This window comes from Mustela erminea, chromosome 5 (genome assembly GCF_009829155.1).
Source record: "Mustela erminea isolate mMusErm1 chromosome 5, mMusErm1.Pri, whole genome shotgun sequence".
NCBI classification, from domain to species: Eukaryota; Metazoa; Chordata; class Mammalia; order Carnivora; family Mustelidae; genus Mustela; species Mustela erminea.
The window spans coordinates 39,135,218-39,154,460 of NC_045618.1; the positions used below are offsets into that span (position 1 = coordinate 39,135,218).

Here is a 19,243-nt window from a genome sequence, read left to right on the forward strand (position 1 = left end):
TTCATATTTTAAACAACTATTTATTGCACACCTCCTATCTAAATCACCTCTATGCTGGACCCTATCTTATCAATTAATATAAGCTTCCTGCCCTTGAAACTTTTTATTACTGTTTATTTTTTTCATATTCCTCTTTGTTTTCTCATTCAGAGTTATGAATGTTTTATCCTAAGTCTTTTTGTGAAGAATTACAGATGTGCCCTTGGGTTCCAAACACTACCTCTAGCTTCTCTTCATTAAGAACAACTCTTTCTTATTTAATGGATGTTTATATGGGATTTTACTTAAAGAAAGTTAGAAAAGAAAAAAGAATATGAATAGAGCAGACACTTAACAACTATAACCATGGACCCTCAGCATTGGTCACAACAGGAATACACTAAGGAAACCAGAGTTTGGAGAACTTGAATATACTTTCAGAAGAGCTTAACCATAGTAATTAATTGATCCATCCACTTCCCTCCAATATATTTAATAAGGATGATGAATAGATTATTTCATGCATAACCAGTATACCATTAAACTCAGATACTTGCTCCTGTCAAGGCCCTTGGACTATCTGTAAAGGGTGAATGTTAATGAAACCTGATTTTCAAGAATGTATAGACTCCCTTGGGATGCTCACAAAGAGTCTGATTGTTGCCCACTCATCTGTGGTAGGATCAATGATTCCTTGAGCCTTCAGTATTTGCTCTCACTTTATCAGAGTTTTGGGTTTTTTTGTTTTTTTTCATTGTGTCTGACACCTTTTTTCTCACTCTGAAGGCAGTGAGGCACTTGTGTTTTGTGGTCCCTGTACATTCCTCCTTCTGCTCTGCAGACCCAAGATATTTTCTACCCTGGCTCTACCCAGCTATTTGCTGTAAAAACTGTTGTCAGCACCTGGTGTGTTTGGACAGCAGCAATGCAAGAACTTATCCCTGTACAGCTTTCCTTCCTGCTGTTTATTAGAGCTAGAATACAGAGTCCTTTATTTTTAAAAACACCTCATTTAAGATCAGACTCTTATATCTGAGTCATCAAAATGAGAAATACCTCTGTGTTTGAAAAAAGTTGTAAACTCCACCATGCCTGGGTGGATTTTACTCATTCACTTGTAAGATTTGACTTTGTAGTGGTTCCCTGTAGGTAGCTAGGGCAGAAAAGCTGAATCTGAGAGAAGATGTAACACATAAGCTCATCCAACTGCCTGATAACTTTCTGGTAACTGTTAATGGGTACTGACTTTTTTTTTTTTTCTTTTTTTCTTTAAGATTTTTTATTTATTTATTTGACAGAGAGAGATCACAAGTAGGCAGGTGCTAATATTGGAGAATTAAGCAAAGGTCTGTCTCATATGAAAAGTTGGATCCCTCAGAGTCAAAATATCATCAGAATTCTAGACCAATAATGCTGGATTCCAGGACATAGTAAGACAGTGCCTTCAAAATTCTGAGGAAAAAAATCATTTTTAGTCTAGAATTCTGTGTCTACCCAAACCATTAATCAAAGGGTGAAGATAGAATAAAGATATTTTGGATATGCAAGGACTTGAAAATTTTACCTCCTATGTACATGTTCTCAGAAGGCTTCTGGAATATATGCTTTAGCCAAGTAAGGACATAATCAATAAAGATAAAGGCATGTGATCCGAGAAACAAAGAATCTAACACAGAAAGCATCAAAAGGAGATCTCATGACAAGATCTACTAGGCCTAGAAAATCAGTGTGCCTATACATTGAAAATAGGAGATGGTGGGGCACCTGGGTGGTTCAGTAGGTTAAGCATATGACTTCAGCTCATGTCGTGATCTCAGCATCCTGGGATCAAGCCACACATCAAGCTCCCCGCTGAGTGGGGAATCTGCTCCCTCTACCCCTACCCCTGCTCGTGCTCGCTCTGTATCTCTCTAAAATAAATAAAATCTTAAAAAAAAAAAAACAGATGTTGGTTAGCTGCAGAAAAAAGAAAGGGATTTTTCCCAATTTTCTTTCCAGGGTAAGAAAATGGAATTAATAGATGAAATGATGGTATGTTTGAGATTTTAAGGAAAAAAAAAATGATGATAGGCATTTATTAGCTCTCTTGGAGCATGGGTCGAGGGGAAAAAATTAGCATTACTAGCAAATGAATAGCAAAGCAAGTGTTAACTGCAGGAAAAACAAGCAGTCATACAAGTAAGGAAAAAATATAAAATTCTTGACTTGCAAGTATGTCCACATATTTATTATAACGAATATTTATCTGGTCATAATAATGTAAGAAGTGACCGTGTAGTTAGCCAAAATTTGAGCTTTAGGTACATTGAGAAGATGGTATTTTAAGACAGCTAAGTCCTCAATTACATACTGGAAGTCAATAATATTATTACTGTAATTGACATGTGAGAAAGACAGTCACTTCTCATGCCCTGCAGGTAATGGCTGCTCACCTGTACATCAAGGCTTCTGGCTACTTAATACATTTCCCATGGGCTGATCCCACACACCAGAGGGTATTAAAAGACAACACTAGCATTTGCCTTTTTTGGATCAAACCTCACTTAACATTTTCTAGCGCTTATTCTCTTGATTCTTACAGCCCTGAATGTTCTTTTTCTGACTGACCGTAGAAATCTTGCGAGATAATTACCCAACTTGAGTTTTTGGTTCTGGTCCTCTCTAGCTATTCTGATCATCCTTGTGTGACACAAGGTCATAGTTAGCTAAGAGCAGTGTTTTTTTAATGAGATAAATGTGAACCTGTTTCAGCTGGAAAACTTTCAAATCTCAACTTTCTCCTCTTTGGATTTAACATGTTAATTTATGCCCTTTTCAGTCTCTCCAGTCATTATAGAAGACTGCTCTCTGCACAGCAAAGGGACATGACACCTAATAAAAGACAGAACTCTAGTTATTAGTTAGAAGTGCACATTTACTTGTTAAGAAAACAATTCCTGGTATTTTTACATAATGATGAACATGCCTTTTTTTCTTACTACTTATCCTAATAAATAAGTGTATACCTTTCTTTCTTCATTGATCTTCTTCTTCTTTTTTTTTTTTTAGATTTTATTTATTTATTTGACAGACAGAGATCACAAGTAGGCAGAGAGGCAGGCAGAGAGAGAGGAGGAAGCAGGCTCCCTGCTGAGCAGAGAGCCGGATGATGTGGGTCTCCATCCCAGGACCCTGGGATCATAACCTGAGGTGAAGGCAGAGGCTTTAACCCACTGAGCCACCCAGGCGCCCCTGATCTTCTTAATAGTTGAAGCGGCTTTATGTCTTTTCCCAAATAGAGGGGCTGAGAAAATAAGAACTCTAAAATGAAGTTTTATCATTGTGCATGAGTAATTGTCAATAGAATCAGCTGAGTTTACCATAATAAAGTCTTTTGTCTACTTTTTGAAACTTAGAAGTGAGTATAAATATGTATTGTAAATAAACGCATGTTCAAATACATTTTACTTGGCTTACAGGAAATAACATTAAAAAAGAAGAGTCCTGGGGCGCCTGGGTGGCTCAGTGGGTTAAAGCCTCTGCCTTCGGCTCAGGTCATGATCCCAGGGTGCTGGGATCGAGCCCCGCATCAGGCTCTCTGCTCAGCAGGGAGCCTGCTTCCTCCTCTCTCTCTGCCTGCCTCTCTGCCTCCTTGTGATCTCTGTCTGTCAAATAAATAAATAAAATCTTTTAAAAAATAAATAAATAAATAAATTCTTTAAAAAAAAAATAAAAAAGAAGAGTCCTGCTATGTTGCATTCAGCTGGCCATTTCAAGAAAATCTAACAAAATTCCCATCTTCTGCAAAATAGGTTTTCATTATAGACTAAATTTTTTTCAGATTTTTTTTCTTTATAGATTTTAAGTAGTCTCCACACCCAGCATGGGGCTTGAACTTATGACACCAAGATCAAGAGTCCTATGCTCTACCACCTGAACCAGCCAGGTGCCCCAAGATGTATTTTTAAGTAATCTCCACACCCAGTGTGTGGCTCAAACCACAAGCCCAAGCTCAAGAGTGCCATGCTCCATTGACTGAGCCAGCCAAGCACCCCTTCATTACAGACTAATTTTAAGTGATCCTTTTATATTACATTCATTAGGACATTTTTAATCAGTTCACAAAAATGCATTTAACAACTTTTCACTTTATGATATTATCAGAAACAAAAAACTAACCAAAAGCTGTCATGGGTTGGATATCTTGTCCGTAAAACTTATTTAGGAGGGCACCTGGGTGGCTCAGAGGGTTTGGCATCTGCCTTTAGCTCAGGTCATGCTCTCCAGGTCCTGGGATCAAGCCCTGCGTTTGGGGCGGGGGGGTGCGGTAGTACTGGCTCAGTGGGGAGTCTGCTTCTCCTCCCTCTCCCCCTGCTCATGCTCTCTCTATGTGTCTTTCTGTCTCAGATGAATAAATAAAATCTTTAAAAATAAGTAAATACTCGTTTAAGGAAAAGATATCATGAAAAATAATTCCCAAGTGAATATTGATCCAGTGGGTTTTCAATCCAGTAGTTTTCTTTCTCTTTATTTTACATAGACCCTCTACTCTTGAAAATGCCCACTTCAAAAATTCCATCTAGTTGTCTCTGCTTTTTTTTTGTTAAGATTTTATTTACTTATTTATTTGACAGAAACACAGCGAGAGAGGGAACACAGCAGGGGGGAGTGGGAGAAGCAGGCCTCCCGCCAAGCAGGGAGCCCAATGCAGGGCTCAATCCCAGGACCCTGGGATCATGACCTGAGCCAAAGGCAGACACTTAATGACTGAGCCACCCAGGCGCCTCATGTCTCTGCTATCTTATATATACAAAGCAGTAGAGAAGGTTTTTATCACCCTTTTAATCCCACCTCACAGTAGAAAGAAACATTCAATCATCTCGTTCTACATATAAAAGTAGAAAAGCAAGATAATGTGCCAGCTACCTCTCTACCTTAAGGAGTTGGCACATTTTTTTATAGAGGAATGGCTGAGGGTATTTATTTTATCATTTTTTAAGCTGATAAAATTCTAGATAAAGTACAGATGTCTCTCTCCAGGTACATAAGAGAATGTCACATTCCTATTAATCCAATGTACCATATCTTAGCAGGATACTGAGGAGATTTGGTAGACTAACACTGGCACTTGCCAGAATGTTTGAGTAAAGCAGTAAAAGAACTGCCTTTACCTTTGGATGTTGATATAGATCAAACCAAACCCAGAAAACTAAATCAGAAGCAGAATAAGACGACACCGAATACTCACTAGAGGCTTATTTAATCTGAAGGTTTATGTGAACACATCATTGTTGCCTCTGTGTGATGTTACTTGTGGGAATGAAATTGCAGAGAGTGGTATTCCCCTTAGAAAGAAAATATAAGGGATGCCTGGGTGGCTCAGTCAGTTGAGCGGCTGCCTTCAGCTCAGGTTATGATGTCGGGTCCTGGGATCGAGCCCTTTGTCGGGCTCCTTGCTGAGCAGAGAGCCTGCTTCTCCCTCTCCCTCTGCCTGATGCTCTGCCTACTTGTACTCTGTATCTCTGTGTCAAATAAATAAAACCTTTTAAAAAAAGAAAGAAAGAAAGAAAACGTAAGAGCAGTTTGTTCAATTTAAGACCTAAGAGTCCCTAATTCATAACTTAACCACTGTAACGATAAAAATTATTTTTTCCCTGTTTCAGAGAGGAACCTTAACCCCAAAGCAGCCTGCCTTAAGAGAAGGGAAGAAGAAAAAGTTTCTGCCGTATCGGCAGAGCCGCCAACCACACTGCCAGGAACCCATCCTGGGCTTAGTGAAACTACCAACCCTATGGGTCATATGTAAACATCAGCCAGGTAAGTCTGGGTATGAAGAGGAAGTGCAAGGAAATTACCTGATTCGTCTGAAACTAAGTTAGAACCTTTGAACAGAATTCTCTAGTAGCAGTAGTCATGCTAAAGGTCACATGTAATTTGAAATCCCAACAGTTTACTTTTCTGTTCTTAGAGAGCCAGTGCCCTTTAATATCAGATTACTATTCATAGTGGGATAGTATCCTGTAATTTACAAAGAATTTTGGGTTCTCCTGCTCTGGATCATCATGTATATGCTCTCACAAGAATACTACTCTGATCCAAGAAGAAAATAGTACAGTGACTAATCGGTCAATTAAGTTTGTTACCACTCAGAGTCCTCGTTCCTCTACTCAGAAATACTCATCTGTATCAGGAGCTAGTTTTCTCTTAACCATCCACCTCTTCCTGTCATGAAATCTTTATACACTTACTAGTTGCTTCCATTTGGATCAATAATGCAAGTTTGTAATATGCATCTTCTTTCATAAGTATATCACTTATACCTTCTGGAATCTACTAGTGGATATAAAGGGTACTACATCTGATAGAACCACAGTGCCCTTCTCTTTGGAATTTTACATGTTGAAAACTGTTCTTTCTCTCTTTTCCTTCATGGATTAAACACAATTCACTTTTTTATGTTTTTTGTTTAACAGTGTGATGAGGGTAATATGAGGTTGTCACCCAAGTAGTTAATGTGAATCATCCTTTTTCTTAAATATTTACATTTATATGATCTATAACAACCTAAGTTGTGTAGTTATTATTTAGGTGAAAGAAGTTAATATAGAATGTAATTAAGTATTTTAACTAGCAGCATGTGTTAGGGATACATCTGGGAACTTCATTTTTATAATCTGCCTACACCAGTGTATAGTTCTTTTTTCAATTTCATCAGGACATTAAAAGCAGTAAATAAAGGTGAATGGATGGGAGGTGCGGAGCACAAAAAAATGTCAAGTACAATTTCATTTAGTCATCTTTGTAGCTATCTCATTCTGAGCTGAAAGTCTGGATTTGATAGAATATTTTGTAAAACACAAACATTAACTCACCTTTTCCTGAAGAATTTGGTTCCTACCACCTCTGTATATATCCTTCCTAAGATCAAACTAGACCAAAACTGAAGAGTTCATTTGGGACAAAAGGAAGAAGGGTTAATGTGATTATTTAAGTGTCACTTATACTTGTAGCACTGGAACACTGGAGAAAACTAACCCACCTCCAACTCCCCCACAAAACAGTACCCAGCAACCTAAAAGATTATGCATGTCAAAGAAACCAGATGAGAGCTAGTTAACTTACAGATCCCCTTTCTTTCTTTTTCTTCCTCTCTTTCTTTCTCTTTCTCTTTCTTTCTTTCTTTCTTTCTTTCTTTCTTTCTTTCTTTCACAGAGAGACACATCAGGAGAGGGAACACGGGGTGGGGGTGGGGTGTGAGATGAGAGAGGGAGAAGCAGGCTGCCCACTGAGCAGGGAGCCTGACATGGGGCTTGATCCCAGGACCCAGGAATCGTGACCCAAGCCAAACAGACGATTAACGACTGAGCCACCCAGACACCCCTACAGATCCTTTAATACTCAAGCCACTGTTTCATATTTTGTAAACAATATAGACTATCATGAAAAGATAGATATTTTTGTTCAAAAATAGACTTTAACATTTTAAAATAAAAACATGCCATTATTTTTCAATATTTCTAAATTGGCATCTCATTTTAAAGAAGAGTGGTGAGAGGTAACTTGTTATGCTCAGGTCCCAGGTAGCCACCAGGCTATGATAAGAGCACTTGATGTTGAGTTGTCACTTTTATCACAGAGCCTGTGTCTCTCTCTAGTTGTACCTATTTCCTCTTACTGTCTTCCTGGTCTCATTCCCCACCTCACATCTCTCTCCTTCCCATGTTTATTTCCAGTTCTTTTACTGCTTTTATATCTGATACTGCTTTCATGTCTCTACCCTTTTCTTGAGAATGAGGATATTCCCCCACTTAAGTTAAAATTAAACCTAGGCATTCTCACCTATCAAAAAGAGATGAAGATTCCTTAAAAAAGGAAGAAAAAGTTTCGGGGTTATAAGAAATGTAGCAAATTTACTTGGTTCCATAAAATTTTATAGGTTTGTGTTTATCACCTTAACATATGTTTTAACAGTTGCTAATTTCACAAAGGTGGTTGTCTGGTTTCACCTTATAACCTTCAGTTCTTTATAGAACCGAATAACAAATTAAAAACCAGCAAAAAGACTGCGCAGCAGGGAAATTACTTCTAGAACCAAAATGGCTGATAAATGACCATAGAATGACTGACTAAAAAAGCACAGAATTTGCCACCCCATGATACAAGGCCAGGTAGCTTTGACTATCTCAGTTACCCATTTATAAGAGCATAACTCTATTATAAAACAATATTGTTATTATTTAATAAAGAAGTAAAATGTATGATTCTTTGTAAAATTACTTTCATCAGAAGTGGCCAAAATGGAAAATTACAGTGTTTACTGCTATGAATATTGAGACTGTATGTATATGAAATTTGTATTAATACCAGTAAATTTTAATCAATCATTCATTCATTGAACAAACATTTGTTGAGGAACTTCTGTGGACCAGGAGAAGGGACCATTATGAAAACAAATACCAGACGGTCCTGCCTTCAGAAACCTTCAGTTTAGAGAAGACATAACCTATTAAGACAATGGGGTAGACTAGATGTATCAGTAAGTGTATGTTTTACCATTGTCTCTCCACTGAAAAATGGATAAATGGAACCTCAGAGCTCAGGTATTGGCAACTTGAATTTTGCCAAAATAGAAGTTTGCATAATTGCCACAGCTGTCATATAATCCTGTATCTTGTGATTGCTGTAATCACATTATCTTCTTTAAAAATCTTACCATACCATTTCAATTACACCTTTAAAGAAATTTTGAAGCTCTTATATAAGTCATTTAGCAGACTGCTGATTTAGTATAAACCTGGGTTTAAATGAGGAATGCCAGTATCAACTTTTTTTCTGGGGAGGTATTTATTTTTAATGATGATGTCCTAACTGGTTCTGTTCTTTCCCTTGATTTTCCCCGCCCCAGTTCCAGAGTTATCAGTAGGCTAGATAGAAGGTGACCTCTCCTCATAAGGACCTGGACAACTCAGATTATCTGAAGACACAAACCTGTTAGGAGGGAGAAGAAAAAACAAAACACTTGAAGCAAGAAACTCAAATGTAATTCTACGATCAAAGCAACTGGTCAACACTTCCATCAGAAGTGAAGATAGGAAGCTCATCAGATAGAACGTCAGCCCATGAAACGTTTGCAGCATATCACTTTGTTGCAAACAGTGTGTCGCTTCTGCACAATCAGAGACTGTCTTGATCTCTCCACTCATCGTGGAAGTTGCCTTGTGCCTAAACTGAATTGACAAATGCATTGTAACTACAAATTTTATTTATTGTTATGGAACTGTAAGGTCTACATATAAAGGGAAAAAGTTAATGTGGAAAGCTGATCTAAACTCAGCTGATGCCAGCATTCGTTAAAGCTGTTCACGTGCAGAACAAAGCAGTGACAACCATTGGCCCTTAGCATTCCCGGCATACCTATTAGTGTCTTAAAAAGGAAGGGAAAAGTCTTTTGTTTGCCCTCTCCTATCCTTTTGCCATATGAATAGTGTTTTCCATGAAATAGGAAAATATTACTTGGTATAGCATTTCTCTTGCTCTCGTTTTTCATTCACTTTTATTTTCTCTTTGTGGGTGTTTTATTTGGTCTCTGAAGCTGAATAGTTTATGGTCACAATCCAGAATCCTCATGTAGCCCTATGTGCTTTGCATATTTACCTTACAAAAATAAACAGAGACCATCTGTGACCATAGCCTAGCTAAGATTTTTAAGGGGGAAATTTTGTCCCCTAGATTTTCCCCAAAATAAACATTGCTTTATTTCTAATAATAACCAAGACTTTTCAAGCTTCTAGATTTCATAGTAAAGCTTGTAATAGCAAGAGTGTAAATTATAAGGGAAGAATCTACTTCTTAGAAATTGCTTTGTTTTCCAAGCAGTAAGTACTACATATAGTACTTGTAAAGTGTTAGCTGTAAAGTAAGCACAAAATGGATTTAAAATACAAAGAAGATTTTCAGGCTGTGATTATGGTGACCGTAACAAAACCCAGTAGTCACCAAGGCAGGTAGTGTGATAAATGAACACACCACTCTGAGGCTAATTACCTAATGGAATACAAGAGCAACGGTCACCGTGTTTCCTTATCCTTGCCTTTATTTCTCTGTCACTTGGATGGCTGGTCAATGGGGAGGAATTCAGTGGGTGATTTAATCAACCTCAAACCATCTGCCCTTGTCCCAAGAAGATGAGCCAGATTAGCCGTAAACCAGTGCTTGTCAGTCCATCTTAGCACAGTACATTAAGGCACCCCTCTGTTTCTAATCCTTCAGAGTTGTTTTTTAAGATATCATAATCACTTTGAACTTCCATGAAATCTGTCTTCCACCACAACAGCCCTGGGAGAGAAAAACATGCTAAACAAGGTTGTCTTGGCTTAATAATTCCTTATGGCCAATATCAACAAAGGCAGTCAGCACACAGAAGAATGGACCCAAATCACTCTGTAACGTAAAGATTTCTGTTAATTTGAAAGAACAAAAACAATTAAGACAGGACTTCAGATCCTCCAATCAGGATGATTCCTAACAAATCCGTCTTTTGTGAACTTAGTGGACTTTTTGGTTACTTTAATTTGCATATATTCTCCAATTACATCAGACTCTATCTGTGGCCTTGTTCTTCATTTCAGTGTTAAATCAGCTAAACAGAAGTTGTTGCTTATGATGTGTGAGTGAACATACGCCACTGCCTGGCCTTTTTTTCTTCAGAGCTTGTTGTCTTTTTCGCTATATTAGACTTTGCAGTATGCCCAGAAGCTTTCCTTCATAAAATAGAAAGAAAAAACATTTGGCTTATTTTTCACTGTAGCTAGTCTTTTATACAATAATCTTGTAAGAAAATTTCTTGAATTCTAAATATTACTCTTTCTAGATTTTTGAAATCGAAAAGTTTTCAGTAAAAAGTTTCTTACTTTATTTTATTATATTAGGTAGTAAAAATGTAGGGTTATTTACCATAACCTGTTCATTAATACCAGAAATTTACAATAGCATTTTAAGACCATAGTAGGATTCTAGCATACCGTGTAGTACCTATGGAGTATTGTAAGAGCTAATTGTCCGAGATGAATTGCTTCTCATCTTGTTCTCCAGTTTCCATTGTTGGTTTATTGCAGATTTGTATCCTGTGTCAAATTCAAGGTATTATTGATAAACCTTTTCAACCAGCAGCAAGAAGTTCAAAATTTTTTCTGTCACTGTAACAGAAAACACAATATGTATATAACATTTATGTAGCAATAAATGTGCCATCTTTTTTTTAACATAGTAAACTAGTGAGTTTTTTACATTCCTCTTTTAAAAGAATAACGCATTTTGCTCTTGTCACCATCTGATTCCTCCCACACTGCTTTTCTTTTTTTTCCTCCAGCTTTATCAATATATAATTAATTGACATTATAACATTGTGTAAGTTTAAGGTGGACAATATTATGTTTTGAAATCTGTATATATTGCAAAAATGACTACCATAGTAAGGTTAGTTAACATACCTAGCACCTCACATAATTGCTTTTTTTGTGTGCAGTGAGAATTTTTAAGGCTGACAGTGCTTTTTCATAATCTGCATTATCTATATTATCTGGGAAGCCTATCAGGACAGAATCAGGCTTGTGGAACTAAGTTGGTAATCTACTTTGTAGTTGCCCTGGCTTGTGTATTTCTCCCCTTGCCCTCTTTATGAATAGTGGCCTTTTAGCCTTTTTCTGGAGGTTGACCAAACAGTGATTAGTAGTTCAGATCTACTCTCTTGCAGATCGAGAGGAAAGCAAAGATGGGAAAACGCTCAAATGAGGCTTTTCAAATTAAGTTTTCAAAATAATTTGTGTTTAAAATCCCTTTTCTTACAAAAAGCCTCTGTCATGGGGCACCTGGGTGGCTCAGTCATTGAGCATCTGCTTTCGGTTCAGGTCATGATCTCAGGGTCCTGGGATCGAGTCCCAAATTGGGCTTCTTGCTTGGCGGGGAGTCTGCTTTTCTCTCTCTCTCTCTCTCTCTCTCTCTCTCTGTCTGCCACTCTGCCTACTTGTGCTATCTCTCTGACAAATAAATTTTTAAAATCCTTAAAAAAAAAAAACCCACAAAAACCAACCAAAAAAAACAAAAAAGCCTCTGTCGTAAGTAGGGCCTGATATTATTTACTGTTTTCAGATTAAAAAATTCTCTTTTCATCTAGGTTTTCAATCACACAATGCCACCTACCCATCACCACTAAAAATATGCATAGAGACTATCCATGAGGACTTCATGCCAAGCAAGAATCTGAGACAAACTGTGGACAAACTTTTTGGACAAAGTTTCATGGTTGTGATCACACACTCTTGGCATCCTGGCAAATTGCTTCTCTTGGTTAATTGTAAAGTCCACTGTTCACACTGGAGGCCCAGCAGATCATTTTACTAATTTGGGGATATGGAGAAACCACTTAAACATTGTACTTTGATTTTTCTAAAACAGTCAACTAAATAAAACTAAATTAAAAACAGTAAACTAAATTAAAAGTTCTAAAAAGAAAATAATGTTAGACCTGAAGTGACATCTGGAGACCATCTAACCCACTGCCTCATTAATAGATTATAAAAACTGAGGCCCAGAGAGGTTGTATGTCTCCAAGAGCACATGATTAGTAACAGATCAGGACATTTAAAACTTCAACAAAACCTCCCTGCCCTTGTTTTCTTTTCTTGCTTTATCGATGTTTAGGCCAATTTTATTCAGTGACTTTGTTTTTGTTTCCTCTACACATTTTTTTCCTCTCCTCTGGTTCATATGTTTTTTCTTCTATGGAACTCAAAGTTTGAATGACATCATGTGTATACGCGTGTGTACTGTTTGTGTGTGTCATGATTAAAGAGTATTAGCTTTGGCATCAAACAGTCCTCAGTTCAAATCCAAGCTCATCTAATTAGCTCCATTTCCTCACCTGAAAAATGGAGATAGGTATTAGAATTGTGTTTAAGTATTGAATGAAACAATGTATGGAAAGCTCTTACCATGGTTCCTGTCACATAAGTCCTCAATAAATGATAAATATTTTTTAAATAAATAGTAGCTTTCCTTAAAACCAACTCCCAGGAATCATCCTCATTAGCCATCCTGTGAGAGGTCATGGTGGTCCAGTCAACCCTAAGGCTACCCTAAGTGGTCTACATTCTTTTTATTTTCAGCACCCTCCTTTGAGGACTGTTGTTTAAGCCTTCACATTTCAAAGGAGTGAGCTGGTAGCCTTTGGCCAGTTACACTGTGTGGGTTGGTAGCTGCATCAGATTGAGTCCTCAGGAAGCAGATGCCAACGTGGAGTTAGAGGGATTTGTTGGCAGTAGTACCAGTGGGAAACAAAAGGGAAAGGAATCAGGAGTAGTCAGGGAATGGCTTTACCATGATACAGGTCTGACATCCATGAAAGAAGGGAGAAGGAAAAAGAATTAGGTAGGAAGAGCCTCAAGCTGCCTCGAGGAAGTCCCCGAGCAGTCCAATGGAGTCCATGAAGACCGCTCCTTGCTCTTGTGTTGGGCAGAAATGGTGAGGCAGTAATGTCCCTGTTGTGTCGAAGCATTTCCTGGTAGTCACCTGGGAAGACAGACCTTGGGAACACTGCAGCAAAGGTGCTGCGCCTGGAAGCTGACAGTGAATTCCCCCGACAGGTTCTCCCTCAAGGGGAGGTGGAGGTGGCCCGCCAGGGCTTCCCTGGCACCTCAGTGCTACTTCCTACAAACTGGCAAAACCCAGAGGGTTTGCGGAGCAGTCGCTGGGACCATAGCAGAGCTTAACAGACCAATAGGTGTTTGAAAAATTGCCATTCCTAACTCTGGCCATTCCACATTCAAGTAAACCTACACATGTTATTGAGAAGGGTGAATCCCATTCCTCCATTTTTGTGAGCTGTGATGCAGACTGGTACAATCTGAATGTGAACTTCTTCAGGTCCTGAAGAAGAAGTTGCTGTGTCCAGTGTTCTGATGTTCACGGGACATTGTGACAGTCGCTGCCTACCAGATCTGTGTCTTTGCAGCCACCTGGGTTTACAAGGCTACTACTTCCTCATCTTTTTGGGGTGTTCCCTTATGAATGCCCCCAGCCCCAGGAGCTCTTACCTCTGCTCTATACTGGGGCATCCATGGGACTAGAAATAATGTTCCTGTCTTCTTTTTCTTTCCCTCTTAAATCAGTTATTCCAGAGGACAGCCTGAAAGGGTTTTTCCGTTCCTTGTGGCCTAGACATCAAGGCTCTTTTTTCCCCCCTAGGAATATTTATTCATTTATTTGAGAGAGAGTGAGAGCATGGACAGAGGGGAGGAGCAAACTCCCCACTGAGCAGGGAGCCTACCGTGGGGCTCCATCCCAGGATCCCGGGATCATGACCAGAGCCAAAAGCAGATGCTTAACTGACTGAGCCACCCAGGCACCCCTAGATCTCCAGTCTTCTACAAAAACCGATATGGGGTACGGCGACATACTGCCAGGTTCTCCTTTCTCACTCTTGAGGGTTGATGCTCCGCAAGACAGTCCTGGTTAAAGTCTCCAGGCTCTCTGAACCATTTTATTATCCTTAGGCACTATAAACACAGGCTTCTAGGCCCTCAAAGCTTGTGAAAACATTTGCAACTGGAGAAAACATGGAGCTAAAAATAAAAAACTGCAAAAATGGGGACGCCTAGGTGGCTCAGTCCATTCAGCATCCAATTCTTGATTTTGGCTGAGGGTCATGGTTTTGGGCTCCACACTCAGCAGGGAGTCTGCTCAAGATCTGCACTCTCCTCTCTGCCCCTCTTCTCGCTCCTATGTCATGAGATCTCTTTAAAAAAAAAAAAAAGAAAATTTTAAAAATTATAAAGTATCAAAATTTCATAGTAGAATAAAAATACTTTTTAATGTGGGACTTGAGCTCATGTTAACATATTTGTTTGGGGAGGGGGGAGTGATTTATAAGATTTCAAGTAATCTCTACACCCAGTGTAGGCCTCGAACTCATAACCCTGAGATCAAGAGTTACCCACTCTACCAGCTGAGCCAGTCGGGTGCCCCTTAACATATTGGATATGATAGAGACTAGGACTTCCAAAGGTCATAAAATCATTCTGGGTTTCTTCAGTTCCACAGTCTCTTTCAGCTACCACTTTCTCTTTTCTGTTTCTTGATTGTCTCCTTGGGAAGAAACAGAAGACTTGGCTCCCTGTCTGGAGCAAAGCCCCTCTCTGAAAAAAAGCACAGATTTTTTTTTTTTTTTTTAAACTAAATAGTCTCGTTTTCCCCTGCTCCATGCACGGTCCCTTGGGGCCCTATGAGACTTTTTTATTTATTTATTTATTTATTTTTGCTTTCTCCCATTTCCCTGGCCTTCAACAACCTGGTTTTTTTGTTTGTTTGTTTGTTTGTTTGTTTTGCTTTCTCGCATTTCCCTGGCCTTCAACAACCTGTTTTATCTTTTTCTTTAAGCCTGAGTCTTCTCTCCTCAACCTTTGGTCCTTGATGGGCAGAGGCAGCAGCCCAGTGTTGGGAGCAGGCTGTGCAGCAGGAACCACATTGACCTGAAATACGACCCAGCCATTTGCTGTGACGGTTTTTCTCCATCTTCTGAGTGCTCCCAGTGACTACTGTTGGATCTCAGAGAAACTGGGTGGTGGTTGAGAGCAACACAGTAATGAAGCTCCAACCTCTGCCTTGTAGGGCCTCGGACATTCAAAAGCCCTGCTGCCCGGTGGGGGCCACCTCACACTCAGAGGTGCAGGCTAGAGGGTCCTCTTCCCCGACACCTCCATCCTGTCAGACCGGGCCCCCACACCTCCTCGTTCTAGCCTCCCCCAGGCCATTCCACCTCATCCACCTCATCCTCATTAAAGCCCCCGCTGAAAGGGGCCAGTTGTTTTCAGATTCTCGGCAGTGAGTTATTGATCAACACTGATAGTGTGAGGAGCTTGATCTCACCCCAGCGTTGGCAGAGATTAATTAGCTTGATTCCCAAGCATAATTCCTAATTAGGCATAGGAAGAAACAAAACACAAAGGAACTATTCTTTCCCTAGAACCATCGACCTTTCTGTCCCGGGTGGAGGGGGAGGAGCAGGAAACCGAGGACGAGGAAGCAGGTAAACAGGTCCTAGCAGCAGAGTACTTCCCTCCTGGTCCCATCCTGGGGCAACCAGCTCCTGAGTACAAACAATGCCTTCCTGCAAGGACTGCCTGTGAAAATGCGTGTTTAATTTTCCAACTTTGTTCCCAGCCTAATGGTGCACAAGAAGGCACAATTAAGCAGGAGGCTTTGAAGTACCTGCTCTAGGCTCGCCCATCCACTGGGGACTGAGGACGCCAGCAGAGAACCCAGCTCCACTGGGCTGGGGGAGAAAGGTTGGATGGGAAGGGGATAATTGCTGCAAGACAGGAGTAGAGATAGTGAAAGAACCATTTCCTGCAGATGGGAAGCAGGAGACCTCTTGCTCTATTACTGACATTTTCTAGAACTTTCCAGCTAGGACTGACAGCCCAAGTGGCTCTTCCCTGGTAGTGGGGAGGGCAATGTGAAGTAGGAGGGACCTATAACCTTGCAGCCCTGAAATCTGACTAAACCACCATACCGAGCTGCAGTTTCCTCTTCTGTAGGGTGGGGATAAATAATAATCACACTAGCTCCCATGATTGTGAGAATTAACTGAGGAATTCCGAGGTGCATGGCACACAGGAGGCACTTCCAAGCCCCCCCCCCCAATGAAAGCAACCCGAGGAAGCAGCAAATCAGAAAATGATGACTTGCACTCCTGTTCTTTCCCCACCCACCCACATTTGATAGGCCTGCTGGTGTGCCAGGCACGTGCCGCCCCCACCATTGCTGAGATCACGGAGGGAAGACAGACAAACGGCATTGCAAACAGCGTGGCCAGGGAAAGATAGGAGACTCAGTACAGAGAGACAAGGACCCTGGCCAGGGGTGATGGCCAGCATGGGGACGCAAAGAAGCCATGCCACAAACTGAGTTTGACCAGGAAAGCAGGTGAGGGTTCAAGGGCGAGCTGGTAATGAGCTCTGGAGGGTTAGCAGCAGAGCGAGAATGGAGAGGATCCTCCGCCCCCTCCTCACCCCAACCACCCCACGTCCACACCACAGGGTGGCCTCTGTCAACCCCTTCCAGTCTCCCTACTCAATGTGTGATCTCTCTTTGTCTGGATCCAGATCCAGACTGACCAACTTTGAAAGTACAGCGACGAGACCCTCGGGGAAATCTGAACACGGCTGGACCCTTGATGCTATTAAGAAAATAATCGTTTGTATTTTTGGAAGTGATATTGTGGTTGTTTTTCTAAAAGTTCTTGCCTTTTAGAGATGCACGGTGAAGTGTTTACAGACGGAAGGAAACGGTGCCTGGCATTAGCCCCAGTGTGGTCCAGGGGGTGGGAGTAGGGGTCGTGCGGAAGGAGGAGGTCCGCATGAAACAAGGCTGGCTTGAGTTGACGGTGGTTAGGTGGGGTTTCATTACGCTTTTTGCTTTTGCGATGTTTGACATGTTTCATAGTCAAAAGTTGAAAGAAAGGAGAAAGTTTTGAAGGCAGGAAGGAGGGGAGGAAGGGAGTGAAGGAAAGAAGGAAAAACTCTTGCTGCAGCGTCCCTTCCGACAGCTTCCCTGCTCCCTGCATCGGCAGGAGGAGAGCAGGCTGTTTTCTGCTCAGCCAGAGATGAGACCCATGTGGAGACAGGAGAGACATCCAGGGAGCAGCCCCAAAGCAGGGAGCCTCCCCACCCCACCCCCCCGGGGACCAGCCTACATCATGGAGAGACAGCAGGACAGGGTGACGTGGAGGAGTGTAGCTCAGGTGGTACCTGTGGCACCAAGTGGGGAAGGGTCATGGGACCAGGAAGGAGGTATTAGAAGGGAGAAGTATCAGAAGCAATGTGAGCCTTCCCTACCTAGGGGAGGGTGGCAGGGCCCTTGAGATTGGGTTGAGGAGAGTGAGAGTGGTTTTTTGAAGGAGAAGGAGGGGCTATGAGACACACAGCCTCCTCCAGGAGGTGTCTCTTCCCCAACCAGGCCCAGGGGCCGGACCTGCCACAAGGGCAAAGCTTCTCCCACAGGCCTTCCTCACCAATGACAGGCCACCCCTGAGTCCTTGAGGGGGGGAAGCATTGTCATTTCCCTGAGACTTCTCCAGAGGTTTCCAGCAGTTCTGAGAACCCTCCAACAAGGACCCTCTCTCAGAGGAAGGGCTGTATCCTAGAGCAGCCTGCACGGGGGAAAGAATGTGTGTGTGGAGGGGGGGTGACATGTCCAGATTTGCCTAGGGAGGCTAGTAATGGAGAGGAAAGCATCTGCCAACCAGTGTGGGGAAGGTAGATTTTGCAACAACCTGGATGGTATTGGGCGCTTGAGGGGCCTGGGAAGACCAAATGTTTCATATTTGGGAAAGAGGCTGTCTAAACAAAGTAATTAGGAGGCTCCTTTGTAGTGATATGAAAGAGATGAATTGGGTTTAGCCGACATCAAAGGCCAGGAGATACAATGGGGAATGAGACTCACGGCAGCGTGGGCAGGGCTGGGCTGGAGACCCAGCAGTCCTGGGCGTGGGGGCGGCAAGTTCCCAATAGTGTGTGTCTTGAGGATCACTTTGAAGCCCCCTCATAAAACCATCTCCCACTCATATCATGCTCTTCCTAAAACCTAGCTCTCAGTTGAAGATTTATCCTAACCAAGCCACCTTTTCAAAAGCACCATTCACCACCAACCAGGAGAAACACAGGAGCCTGCCCTCCGCTGTTCGCTGTTGGGAAGGGAGCGCTCGCGACTGCTCTGGGCTTGGTAAACTGAGAAGAGGATGTGTGGCCCAAACGGGTGGTGCAGTCAAGCAAGCCCGGGCTGCGGGGTTCCAAAGAAGTGGGGGAGAATCCCGCTTCCGCCCCCACCAGCAGGGTGAGGGACCATGGGCTAGTGACAGCCTAAGCATAAACCGCCTTGCTTGTAAAGTGGAAAAGACAGTCCCTAAGAGCAGCTGGAGCAAAGGAAGCAGAGGGCAGATGACAGGCTGCACTGTGCATTCCAGGCCCTCCTGGGCGGGGACGGGGGGCTGTTCCCAGGGCTGGCCCCACTGCCCAGACCGGCCTGCTGGAACACAGGATGACTTCTGAGGTTCGTTTAACCCCGAAGTTCATTGATCCTACATCACAATCTCACATTCTCACTTTTTCTAGGGTGAAATGATATGATACCTGGGATTTGTTTTTTAAATATTCCAGGAAAAAAAAGTACAGAGGATAAAACAAAAACATCAGAATATTGATAATCATTGAAACTAGATGAACCTACATGA

At 41.5% G+C, this 19,243-nt stretch overlaps 1 protein-coding gene across 7 annotated transcripts in view; it reads left to right on the forward strand.

Moving 5' to 3' along the window:
- The window catches only part of TCF12 (transcription factor 12), a 385,779-nt gene extending 374,556 nt beyond the window's left edge, over nt 1-11,223 (forward strand). For all 7 annotated transcript variants that reach the window (XM_032341444.1, XM_032341446.1, XM_032341445.1 and 4 more), the window contains 2 exons: nt 5,622-5,775; nt 8,864-11,223. In XM_032341444.1, the coding sequence (XP_032197335.1) occupies nt 5,622-5,764 (143 nt within the window). In that variant the 3' untranslated portion in view covers nt 5,765-5,775; nt 8,864-11,223. The remainder of the gene's footprint in view (nt 1-5,621; nt 5,776-8,863) is intronic.
- The last annotated feature ends 8,020 nt before the right edge of the window (nt 11,224-19,243 follow it).